The sequence below is a fragment of the Oncorhynchus masou genome, chromosome 2, assembly GCF_036934945.1.
Source record: "Oncorhynchus masou masou isolate Uvic2021 chromosome 2, UVic_Omas_1.1, whole genome shotgun sequence".
NCBI lineage: Eukaryota > Metazoa > Chordata > Actinopteri > Salmoniformes > Salmonidae > Oncorhynchus > Oncorhynchus masou.
This window is the reverse complement of record NC_088213.1, coordinates 18,751,973-18,765,621: the sequence shown is the minus strand read 5'-3', so window position 1 is coordinate 18,765,621 and position 13,649 is coordinate 18,751,973. Positions and strand designations below refer to the sequence as shown.

The 13,649-nt window shown below is 41.1% G+C and overlaps 1 protein-coding gene across 1 annotated transcript in view; it reads right to left on the bottom strand.

Moving 5' to 3' along the window:
- The window catches only part of clpxa (caseinolytic mitochondrial matrix peptidase chaperone subunit Xa), a 24,554-nt gene extending 11,471 nt beyond the window's left edge, over nt 1-13,083 (bottom strand). The window contains exons 1-10 of the mRNA XM_064989330.1: nt 12,882-13,083; nt 12,362-12,621; nt 11,682-11,836; nt 11,079-11,199; nt 10,249-10,403; nt 8,315-8,477; nt 6,504-6,674; nt 5,496-5,660; nt 4,586-4,674; nt 3,843-4,007 (exon numbers count right to left, since the gene is read on the bottom strand). Of these exons, the coding sequence (XP_064845402.1) occupies nt 3,843-4,007; nt 4,586-4,674; nt 5,496-5,660; nt 6,504-6,674; nt 8,315-8,477; nt 10,249-10,403; nt 11,079-11,199; nt 11,682-11,836; nt 12,362-12,413 (1,236 nt within the window). The 5' untranslated portion in view covers nt 12,414-12,621; nt 12,882-13,083. The remainder of the gene's footprint in view (nt 1-3,842; nt 4,008-4,585; nt 4,675-5,495; nt 5,661-6,503; nt 6,675-8,314; nt 8,478-10,248; nt 10,404-11,078; nt 11,200-11,681; nt 11,837-12,361; nt 12,622-12,881) is intronic.
- Nucleotides 13,084-13,649: the final 566 nt, after the last annotated feature.

Here is a 13,649-nt window from a genome sequence, read left to right as displayed (position 1 = left end):
CCTTGACATTTTCCACATTTTGTTACGTTACAGCCTGATTCTAAAATGTATTAAATAAAAAATCCTCAGCAATCTTAGCACAATACCCCATAATGAGAAAGTGAAAACAGGTTGTTAGAAATTTTAACAAATGTATTAAAAACAGAAATACCTTATTTACATAAGTATTCAGACCCTTTGCTATGAAACTCGAAGTTGACGTCAAGTGCATCCTGTTTCCATTGATCATCGTTGAGATGTATCTACAACTTGATTGGAGTCCCCGTGGTCAATTTAATTGATTGAACATGATTTGGAAAGGCACACACCTGTCTGTATAAGGTCCCACAGTTGACAGTGCATGTCACAGCAAAAACCAAGCCATGAGGTCAAAGGAATTGTCCATAAAGCTCCGAGACAGGATTGTGTCGAGGCACAGATCTGAGGAAGGGTACAAAAACATTGAAGCATTGAAGGTCCCCAAGAACACAGTGGCCTCGATCATTCTTAAATGGAAGAAGTTTGGAACCACCAAGGCTCTTCCTAGAGCTGGCCACCTGGCCAAACTGAACAATCGGAAGAGAAGGGCCTTGGTCAGGGAGGTGACCAAGAACCAGATGGTCACTCTGACAGAGCTCTAGAGTTTCTCTGTGGAGATGGGAGAAACTTCTAGAAGAACAACCATCTCTGCAGCACTCCACCAATCAGGCCTTTATGGTAGAGTGGCCAGACAGAAGCCACTTCTCATTAAAAGGCACATGACAGTTTGCTTCGAGTTTGTCGAAAGACACCTAAAGACTCTCAGACCATGAGAAAAAAGATTCTGTGCTCTGATGAAACCAAGATTGAACTCTTTGGCCTGAATTCAAAGTGTCACGTCTGGAAGAAACATGGCACCATCCCTAAGGTGAAGCACGGTGTTGGCAGCATCATGCTGTGTGGATGTTTTTTAGGGACTGGGAGACTAGTTAGGATCGAGGCAAAGGTGAACAGAACAAAGTACAGAGAGGTCCTTGATAAAAACCTGCTCCACAGCGCTCAGGATCTCAGACTGGGGCGAAGGTTCACCTTCTAACAGGACAACGACCCTAAGCACACAGCCAAGACAACCCAGGAGTGGCTTCGGGGCATGTCTCTGAATGTTCCTGAGTGGAACCCGATCAAACATCTCTGGAGAAACCTGAAAATAGCTGTGTAGCAATGCTCCCCATCTAATCTGACAGAGGTTGAGAGGATCTGCAGAGAAGAATGGGAGAAACTCCCCAAATACAGGTGTACTAAGCTTGTAACGTCATACCCAAGAAGTCTCAATGCTGAAATCGCTGCCAAAGGTGCTTCAACAAAGTACTGAGTAAAGGGTCTGAATACTTATGTAAATGTGATATTTCAGTTTTTTCTTTGTAAAAAATTTGCAAATATTACTAAAAAACTATTTGTCATCATGGGGTATTGTGTGTAGATTTATAAGGAGTAAAAACAATTTCATCAATATTAGTATAAGGCTGTAACGAAACAAAATGTGGAAAAAGTCAAGGGGTCTGAATACTTTCCGAAGGCACTGTATATACATACACAGGTGAATTTGCTATGAATACCCAAATCTTCTTGACCACCCCTTGAACCTTACTAATCCCACCCACATTTGCAGTCTCTTCTGACCCAAGGCTGAATCCTAACTTGAGATAAGCCTATGCACAAATAACTTGGATTTTCACGCAAATCGTGAAAGTACATTTTTACACACACCAATTTCAAGTTAGGATTGGTTCACAGTAACTGGACTGTACCAGGTTGAGAGCGTTGTAAACACAAATAAAGTTCTCATTTACCTTGTAATGTCATGACGATACATTGCCTTCAGAAAGTATTCACATCCCTTTACTTTTTACACATTTCATTGTGTTACTGCCTGAATTTAAATGGATTAAATATACTATTTGGGGGTCACTGGCCTAAACACAATACCCCATAATGTCAAAGAGGAATTATGTTTTTAGAAATGTTTACAAATGAATAAAACATGTCAAGCTGAAATGTCTTGAGTCAATAAGTATTCACAACTACTTTGTTATAGCAAGCCTTAAGTTCAGGAATAAAGATTTGCTTAACAAGTCACATGATTTTCATGGACTCACTGTGTGCAATAAGCGTTTTGAACGACTACCACATCTCTGTAACCCACACATACAATCAACTGTAAGGTCCCAAGAAGTGCATTTTAAACAGATTCAACCACAAAGACCAGGTTTACAAATGCCTTGCAAAGAAGGGCACCTATTGTCACGTTCGTCATAACGAGAAGACCAAGGCGCAGCGTGATAAGAATACATACTTCTTTGACTGAAGAATAAACATACAAAACAACCATGAAGCTATGCGCCACGAGTACTTACAGGCAACTACACATAGACAATAACCCACAAAATACCCAAGGAATATGGCTACCTATATATGGTCCCCAATCAGAGACAACGATAAACAGCTGCCTCTGATTGGGAACCAATCTAGGCAACCATAGACATATAAACACCTAGATATTCAACAACCCCTAGACATACAAAAAACCCTAGACAATACAAAAACTACACAAGCCACCCTTGTCAATACTGACCTAACCAAAATAATAAAGAAAACAAAGATAACTAAGGTCAGGGCGTGACACCTATTGATAGATGGGTGAAAAAAGCAGACATTGAATGGCCCTTTGAGCATGGTGAAGTTATTAATTACACGTTGGATAGTGTATCAATACACCCAGTCACTACAAAGATACAGGCGTCCTTCCTAACTCAGTTGCCATAGAGGAAGGAAACCTCCCAGGGATTTCACCATGAGGCCAATGGTGACTTTAAAACAGTTACAGAGTTTAATGGCTGAGAAAACTGAGGATGGATCAACATTCATTACAGTGATTCCACAACACTAACCTAATTGCTTGTAATCATTAAGGACTGGGGAGTTTTTCGGGATAAAAAATTTACGGAATGGAGCTAAGCACATGCAAAATCTTAAAGGAAAACCTGGTTCAGTCTGCTTTCCACCAGACACTCTGAGATGAATTCACCTTTCAGCAGGACAATAACCTAAATCTGGAGTTGCTTACCAAGAAGACAGTGAATGTTCTTCAGTGGCCGAGTTGTAGATTTGACTTAAATGCACTTAAAAAATGAGAAAGCAAAGAACTGAAAATAGTTTCTAGCAATGATCAGCAACCAATTTGACAGAGCTTGAGGAATTTCTAAAATAATAATGGGCAAATGTTGCATAATCCAAGGGTGGAAGGTGCTTCTACAAAGTACTGACTCAGAGGTGTGAATACTTATGTAAATGAGATATTTCTGTATTTAATTGTAAATAAAATTTGCTAACATTTCTAATAAACACTTTTCCCACTTTTTTTTAATTATGGGGCATTGTGTGCAGATGGGTGAGAGAAAAATATATATATATTTAATCAATTTTGAATTCAGGCTGTAACAACAAAATGTGGAATAAATCAAGGGGTATTAATACTTTCTGAAGGCACATGATCAAAGAGCTTCAGTGTCCAGGATACACTGATTCAGTGCAATATCACTTATGGTAACACCAAAACCCCTGCACTTACAAATGCAACCTTGCCACAAAATGAAGGGTCTGTCTGAAATATCAGCCTCCTTATCTAGTCTAGTATAGTACATTTGGCCAGAGCCACACAGGGACGGCAGCCTAGTTTCATTCTGTATTAACTGTTATTTGTGTACAGTTTTTTATTGTATGAACCACTCCACAAGAAATTCCTTTACAGAAAAAGTAGTTATTAAAAATGTGAAATTCAATTTAAATAAAATTGTTAATTAAAATGTTGCCATTGAAATGTTTACCTTTTCACACTTCCTCATGCTGATGATCCGGTCCAGGCCGTTGAAGGCACCGGAGGCCACAAACAGGATGTTGGTGGTGTCCACCTGGACCGTCTCACCTCTCAGCTTCCTGGAGTTCTTCTCTGGGACGTTGATGATAGTACCCTCCAGGAGTTTGAGTAGACCCTACAAAAACGACCACCAAACAGAGGACATTATAAGACATATACAATGTACAATAGCCCAGTGTTTCCTAAACCTCTTCTCAAACTCTTCCAAACCTATAAATGTTTTTGCACCAGGAGAAATTCTCTGATTACCTCTCCTCATACTTGAACATACTTGCCCTAGTCATTCCTGGTTGATCAAACATGCGCCTAGAGCAAATATTGCGAAGGGAGGCAACATTTTTTGATTGTCTGAGTTTCAAGGGCAACTAGCCACTGAAAGTTATAAGACACAGGAGCTTTCCAAATAGACAATTAAGGAAGTATCACCAAGTAAAGTTTGGATGGGAAACCACTGTAACAGGTATGTATGATCCCATGTTGGAATCCTTATGGGAGATCAACAAGTCAACAAGTGTGTTTTTTTTACAGACAATGAGGTGAAAGGTCAAGGAAATCTGTTATGAAGCCAGAATCTACAGGTTTTATAACCGACAGGGCAAACAGTGTTCATGGCAGGACTGTACAGTGACAGATCTACATATCTATAAATAATCAAACTACTGTAATGTCTATCTATACACAGTATACACTGACCTGCTGTACTCCCTCACCCCCCACATCTCGTAACTGGTGGATTCCGGGCACACTGCCAATCTTATCCACCTCATCCAGGAACACGATGCCTGCGAGGGCCAATCAGTGAAGAGAACGAGAACCAATCACCGTTCAGAGTGAGTTAGCATACAGTATATCAACATTTTTACCACACAATAATATTTTGCTTCACCTTGGTTCGTCACACATGCAATATATATGTTGCACAGCAGTCACGAAAAATGTGGGCCTACACTGTCTCTCTTTTCTATCTTTAAAGGTACAATAGGAAGAAATCACTGCACCATTTCCTGGTTACTAAAGTTCTAATGGTTCGCTTAATTTCAGTGTATGCGACAAAATAAGTATTGAATAGTGTAGAGCATCATTGTACCATCTAAACCACTAAGACATATATTTTCAATAACTAAAAATATATATTTTTCAGATGTTTGAAGATGGTATACAAAACTCAAAGTAAAACGAGCAAAAACGGGAAGCACAGAAAAATAGCACACATAGAATGGATCTACCACTTCTCAGACATACTTTCAATGAGAATGACAGATCTATAACATGTCTATGTGCATTTGGTCGGGTCATCAAAACAGCTGCCTACTGTGCCTTTAATTCAGTTATTTACTTTCAAAAACATCCACTTAGGGCATTTAGAGAAGTTGATCTGCTACAAGTACAGTAACTGATAAGCTAGTCGGACAGATGGCACGTTTCATAAACTTATCTTTATCCAATGAAATCATTCACCATCAAAACTCTACCAACTCTTAGGACAAGGACTGAAGTTGATGTGCTTAAAGTACACTACTTGATAAGATAGTCATACTGATGTCACACACAACCACAGACATTCACAAACACAAGCAAGTAAGTAACACATTATAGCATATACCTTGTTGTGCTTTCTCAACAGAGTTGTTGGCGTCTTGGAGGAGCTTGGCCACCACAGACTCAATGTCTTCGCCCACATAGCCTGCCTGGGTTAGCGTGGTGCAGTCACAGATGGCGAAGGGCACATCCAGGCACCTAGCCAGTGTCTGGGCTAAGAGGGTTTTACCTGCAATATGGATGTCAATCAATGTCAGGCAATAGGAAATACCAACACATCCATTTTAAAACTTTTTTTTTTAAACTTAGTAGACTAAAAAATCTTTGTGTTAAAGAGATACTTCAGGATCTTGGCCCTTTATCTACTTCCCCAGAGAGATGAACTCATGGATACCATTTTTATGTCTCTGCGTGTAGTTTGAAGGAAGTTGCTAACTAGCGCAATCACAACAAACTGTGCAGGTCAGCAGTCAGCTATTCTAGAGCCCTTTCAGTACAGAGCAAAAACTGTCATGACGATGACTTTGAGTGTACTATTGCTTTAACGCAATTTGTGTTTCCTGTAATATAGATATGAAAGCCAAGAATCCGATTACAACTGATTTTGTATGTGTTTTGTTAGACCCCTCTTGGGAACTCGTAAAAGACTATGTACGACTACGCAACAGATGGCATTCATGGTTGTAAAAGTAGATGTTAGCGTATAGCAATTGACTTTAGAGTCATGTCAGATATCGTGACAGTAATGCCATCTGTAATGCCATAACTGTGTCACCTTATGCAGAGCAGTGCAGGGTGAATTCAGGCCCTTGGCGCAACTCTTACTGTCCGTGTCATAACTGTGTAAAGTCAGTTTCCATCCACCCTTATGAGCATTTATGACAACTGCTACTGTATGTCATTACTACCCTACGAAGGCCTTATGACAGTGTAGGGCCAATTAAAGAGCTGACCCAATGACAAACTGTTTAATCACAGAGGGACACAGGAGACTCTGCTCAAAGTAGTACACTATAGTAGAAAAAGACTTCCCTTATAGATTGGCACGTGCTCCAATTCTTCCAAAGCTCACCTGATCCGGTGGGTCCCAGCAGCACGATGTTGCTCTTCTCCAGTTTGATGTTGGCGTGGTGAGAGTCGAGCACCTCGCCCCCCCTCTTCTCCTGGGCAGGCTGCTGGCTCTGCTGCACTGACGCACCCAGCGCATTGCCATGGGGATTGATCCCAGCGATCTGCAGCAACTCTGAAAGAACAGACAGAGAGGAGGTAAAGAAAGGGAGGGAATGGAGAGGCAAGGGGGGAGAGAGAGGTCAGCTAGGAATGTAGTGCGCTATATAGGGAATAAGGGTGTTGTGTAGAGATACTGTGAGAGTGAATAAATATTGGACTAAGGCAGTGTATTGTTACTGTGTGGAGAGATATATATATACCATGTGCATGATTAACAACAAGGTTACTAGGCCTCTATCTGCCTGCCTGCCTGCCTGCCTGCCTGTCTGTCTGTCTGTCTGTCTTACTTACTTACTGTAGATGTCTGAGAGAGGGAACATGGGAAAGAGACTATTAGTGAGCTAGAGAACATTTTGGTGAGAGAAGTTCTGAAAGCCTCTGGCTGCATGTAACTGATATTTTGTACGAGTTACTGTACCACTTACTTGTCCATCTGTGTTCATCCTCTTGTCTTCTCTAGCTCCACAGAACAAGAGTGAAAGTTATCATCTGACATTGTCACTAGTAGTGTTATCTGACATTATCATTATCCCAAAGTCCTGTTCAAACAGGACTTTGGGCTAATGGGGTGACAGGAAGCCTAGTGGTTAGTGCGTTGGACTAATAACCGAAAGGTTGCAAGATCAAATCCCTGAGCTGACAAGGAAAAAATCTGTTGTTCTGGCCCTGAACAAGGCAGTTAACCCACTGTTCCTAGGCCGTCAACCCACTGTTCCTAGGCCGTCAACCCACTGTTCCTAGGCCGTCATTGAAAATAAGAATTTGTTCTTAACTGACTTGCCTAGTTAAATAAAGGTTAAAAAAACTGGGAAAACCTTAAAGTAACTGTCCAGTGAAAAGCTCCCTTTTAAAAGTTCATATTGTTAACTCATACCCAAATAATGTTGTTGACTCATCATATACTCGTATTAGCGGCCAAAGCATATATTGGAGAAAAAACACTTAAAAACACCTCAAACTTTTATCTCAAACAAGCCATTTAAAAAATGCTGCTATTTCCTTATAGAGGAGGATTTCATCAAGCTGACCAATCAGCTGTCTACACACATGAACATTTCTTATGACCGGTATACGCCATTCTGTTGTTTGGGTACGCCCACACCCCTCTTAACTTACTTAATTACCATTTTTGAGAAGGAAAACTATTTCACTTATATTGTAATTAATTATTGATCATATTTTATAGAAATCTGGAAACCCTGGGTCGTTACTTTAAATCCATGGATGAGGAAGGACTGCAAGAAAACCATTGTACACATGCCAAACCACTGCAGAGGAGCCTGCAAGAGAACACTTCATCCTACCATTCATTCCATTCAGCTGTGATTCTGTTTTACATTACAAATGGGCTAAGGCATTTTGTTAACCTGAGTGAATGGCATGCTGTTACATTTCAAGGTGCACAGTAGAAAAAAACTGCCACTGCACTTAGTATGCATCTCGATAGTATAGCGTCGCTTCCTCTAATCTCCTCTTCTTCTTCTGCACTGATTTGAAGACATAGGATAGCTACTCAATAGTTCCTTTCACCTGTCAAGTTCATTCACATAGGTGCAGATGGAGGAAATAAGTTGTGAGGAAGGGAGAAGGCCATTTCAGATAAATGAAATACAGAGTGAAACTGGAGATAGACAGCTCAGGGACAGTACCAACCTCGTGGAGTAAGGGAGGCCTGCTTCTCCACCTCCGCCTGTGGCTTGGTGCCCGCTCCCGGAAGGTTATTGTAGATGCGCTTGTAGTGGTTGTAAACAGCCACCGCCAGCACTTTCTTTGCATAGGACTGTCCAACAACGTACTTATCCAGGTAGGCATAGATCTGAAAGACAATTTGGTAACACTTTATATAAAGCATAAGGCCTGATGCAGTTATAATGCATTACAAGACTTATCATAAGCATCAATGACTCTCCTTACAATGTCACATTATAATAATCTTATAATGATCCTAAAAGAACAGCCATTTTGAGTCAGTTGAAAATGTCCCACATACAGTGAAAAAAACATATTATAAGCCTTATAATAAGACATTCAATATAAAGGCTCATACAAGCCAATAACAAGATATAAAGCATTATATCTACAGGCTTTAAAGGGGCTATCGTTGATTTGTACATACGTTTTTGGATTTTGAATTTGAGAGCGTCTACATTTCTCCAGCCCCATTCCCCAACCATAGCTGTTTACACAAAAAAGTGGCGGGATGGCCGCATTGTTGTTGTTTGAATCCCAGATTGCCCCAGTAAGTAAAGTGTTATGTAAAATGTTACCAATAAGTTCTGCAGACAGTTTATAGACACATGTCCCTCTTTGGTGCGTTTGTCGTACAATCTCTACTTGTTCTTCTTTCAGTGGTATGGCGGATGTTACAAAGCCCGGTAAGCTATAACTTAACACGGATGAATGAACCACCCGTTGTCTGGCAGACACAACAAGTGGATGTGTTGGGACATTGCAAGAGGACAGACAGTAGCTGGAAGGGTTGAATGCAGTTTGAATGAGATGTATCAGCCTGATTTCACATTATTGTGATTATTTTGGTAACACTACTTAAAGCCTGCAAGTATAATGCAGTTATAAAGCATCAAGACCTGTCATAAACTTATATGACATCTTATAATGTCTAATAATCATCCTGATTACCATATACTTTTTTAAAGTCTGTATGTTTATTGGATAGAGAGAGATACAGGTGAAAGATAGAGGAGTGTCCTGAAATAGCAGTGGGCCGGATTAGAACCCATGCTGCAGCGGTATGTGTGCACCTGAGGCAGCGGATTAGAACCCATGCTGCAGCGTTATGTGTGCACCTGAGGCAATTAGCTGCAGCAGTGGGCCGGATTAGAACCCATGCTGCAGCGGTATGTGTGCACCTGAGGCAGCGGATTAGAACCCATGCTGCAGCGGTATGTGTGCACCTGAGGCAGCGGATTAGAACCCATGCTGCAGCGGTATGTGTGCACCTGAGGCAGTTTAGAACCCATGCTGCAGCGGTATGTGTGCACCTGAGGCAGCGGATTAGAACCCATGCTGCAGCGGTATGTGTGCACCTGAGGCAGCGGATTAGAACCCATGCTGCAGCGGTATGTGTGCACCTGAGGCAGCGGATTAGAACCCATGCTGCAGCGGTATGTGTGCACCTGAGGCAGCGGATTAGAACCCATGCTGCAGCGGTATGTGTGCACCTGAGGCAGCGGATTAGAACCCATGCTGCAGCGGTATGTGTGCACCTGAGGCAGCGGATTAGAACCCATGCTGCAGCGGTATGTGTGCACCTGAGGCAGCGGATTAGAACCCATGCTGCAGCGGTATGTGTGCACCTGAGGCAGCGGATTATTAGAACCCATGCTGCAGCGTAACCCATGCTGCAGCGGATTATGCTGTGCACCTGAGGCAGCGGATTAGAACCCATGCTGCAGCGGTATGTGTGCACCTGAGGCAGCGGATTAGAACCCATGCTGCAGCGGTATGTGTGCACCTGAGGCAGCGGATTAGACCACCAGACCATGCTACTTGTCTTCTTGTCTCACTTGTTAACACTTTACTTAAAGCCTGCAGGTATAATGCATTGTAAGACTTGTCCACTGTACCTTTTTAGGAGGAGGGGGAGGTTTCTGCTGGAAGGCCAGTTTGACGGCCTCGTTGGCTGCTTCCTGCTCCTTATTGAGATTCTTGCTGGAGTCGGTCTCTGACAGCACCACAAAGAAGTGATGACATTTCTCACATTTCACAAAGCGGGTTGAAGCTAGGAAGAGGGAGGGGGGAAGGATGTTATGGCACCAACTAAGCCGGATCATGATATTGCTAGTAGGGGCATAAGCACACAAACTAGACCTGTGTTACACTTAGCTGCTCTGTGACTATGACCCATTTGTTACATAAGGACTTTATTTGTTAGTAACACGCAATATGTCTGACAGCTGTTGCCCAGTAGTCTGGCATTCCCTATAGATGTGTGAGCTGCACTGAGCCAGTAGATACTAGGTAAAGCAGATCAGTTGAAAGCTGGAGTAACAGCATATTCTCTTAAATGCTGTCCCTTCCACATGATGTGCATGTCATTCAGACTGGTACTGGTACTTGTACATGTTATAAACCATATGTTCAATTAATTCAAATAAATTAAAAGAAAGTAAGTGTCAGCGTCACTGCACAGTTTGCTAGCCTGGGTTCCAAATCTGTTTGTGCTGCCTACTCGTATGGTCAATTGGCATATTTTTGGTATAACAACGACCATATAGGAGTTGGCCATACAGCACAAACAGATCTGGGACCAGGCTAACAGTTTGCTGTTTGTTTCAAAGCACTTTTCAAAGCACTCAATTTCTCATAATTGAGATTTTCTCCTGTGCCAAGCTTGACCGTACACAAATCCTATCCTCTCTTGTCAATTCCTCTTGAAGAAAAGTAAAACACTTACACACAAAGGTTTCTACATGTGTGCAGGCATCTCCACACTTAGGACAGCGTAGCTGGCTGCCTCCTTTTCCGGAGCCACCAGAAGCTCCTCTTTTCCCACTTCCTGCATCACCAACTGACTTCTGTCAAGAGTGGAAGAGCAGAGAATGTAGATTAGGTACTGTAGCTCCTGCTGGGACTAGATCATTCACCATGAAGGAAGTCATGAAGATATTATAACATTCAATGAACTTTACTTATAGCCAACGGTATTTTTTACATTATTATTTTATTTGACCTTTATTTAACTAGGTAAGTCAGTTAAGAACAAATTCTAATCTTCAATGACAGCCTAGGAACAGTGGGATAACTTCCTTGTTCAGGGGAAGAATGACAGATGTTTATCTTGTCAGCTTGGGGATTCAATCTTGCAACCTTTCGGTTACTAGTCCAATGCTCTACCACTAGGCTACCACTCGGCTACCTGCCTAGGCTACTTGCCGCCCCAATGCATTATGATGTGATTGCAATTCATTGTAAGAATTGTCATCATAAGCATGTGTAACCTCCTTATAATGTCTTATTAATAGTAACAACATGCTAATAAGGCCTGATTTTGACATACCTTTCCTCCATCACTGGAGCCATCTTTGACATCTTTTGATGAAAAACATACAGATGATTCGGAGAAGGATCTCACAGGAACTCTTCTGGTTAATCGGACTTCATGTGTTCCTGGTCTGCTAATAGAAAATAACTGGACTCTGGTGGAAGAGATACCTGTGAACGTACAAGCAGATTCAATCAACTGACATACTGTTAATGTACATTTTCTAAATCAGCAAAGCAAACGTTGAGCATATTACTAATCAATAGATAAAAACACCTACATTTCCTCATGCGTGTCAAATATGAATGCATAAGGGGGCACGTCGCTCAAAGTTCCCCTGAACATACATTTATTCATAACATGAAAATGTTGACAAAGTCTTTGGATAAATAACTAACTGTAATGCATGCACCACCACTGAATGGTTCTTTCTTGCGTAACAACACTGTAAGTCAAGTTCACATCAGCTTAGCTAGCTTTAGCTACAAGGCTAGCAGGTAGATGTTACAGGTTACAACTTTGCAAAACAACCATGTTACCCCTTTTCACATTAGTTTGCTTTTCTCAACACCTCATAATCATTATTTGTGCTGTATTTGAACATTATATTATTGTGCAACTTGCAAGCTGGCTGGCTCGAAGACTAACGTTAGCTAGCTAGCCAGCAAGTTAGCTAGCTAGCAAAATATGCTTACCTTTTTGAGAAGTTATGAACAATCTCGCCGCTGATCTGCATGTGCATGACATTCTTTTATTTAAGTCGACAGAAAATAGAGAAATAGGAATGTGGAGAATATCACAGAGTAATAAAAAATAACTAGCCAAAGTATATGTTGACTGGCAGGCTAGCTAGCTAGCTTAGCTGGCTAACGAACCAGTAGTAGCGTTGGTAAATAGAGCACACTGTTTAGTTTAGCCAGCATTAACGTATCCAGTCTGTGTGTCTGGTCCGAACCTGTAGAAAAGGAGTTGAAAATAGGATGTAATTATAATGCAGAACAATACCCATAATATGAATGTGTTATTATACCTGGAGACTACATCTAGTTAGAGAGCGGAGACTAGTTTGGCAGAACAATACCCATAATATGAATGTGTTATTATACATGGAGACTACATCTAGTTAGAGAGCGGAGACTAGTGTGGCAGAACAAGTATCAAGTAACTTAACGTTCTAGCTAGCTTGCCAATAAAGTAGTCTAAACATATACTTACGATTATGCTGGCCTGAAAGCCAAACAAATACAATCATCGATGAAATGTAAATCAAATGACACTGTCATGCTGTCAATACCACAGAGGGTGCGAGTTACACAACCCTCGTGTATTTTCTTATGTGACAGTGTGTTCTTGAGTGATGTAACCAATGAATGGTGTTATGATGGGCCATTCAGAAGAGAGCAGAAAAAACGTAAACAACCAGAATAAGAGCAGTATTAAATATGACTCTGGATTCGAATAATATGGACAACCAATATTTATACTTCAAGAGAGGATGAACAGAATACACTTCCCCGTACAGCTATTATTATTGGCTTTAGTTCAAGGCCGATTCCACGCCAGGACAAACAAAAAATATTTAGTATCTCAGATTTTTCTGGCAATTCCTCCATAGAAACTTCACTGGGAGGAAGTACGTTTGACTTGCTTTTTACTTTTGTATCACAATTTATTTAATTAAAAAATATATGTATCTTGATGAAAGTGGCTATTTTAGGTCTCTTTTAGACCTACACTATATGATCTGTGAATGGTACATGATTACAGTCAGACAACATCTTGGTGTCATTATACTCCTTATAGTGTACTCTAATCGTTAGCCCGCTAAGCGATTCTAGACCAAATTTCACACAGAACAATACGTTTTTTGGTATTTATTTTTTTTAACCTTTATTTAACTAGGCAAGTCAGGTAAGAACAAATTCTTATTTACAATGAAGGCCTACACCGGCCAAACCCGGACGACGCTGGGCCAGTTGTGCG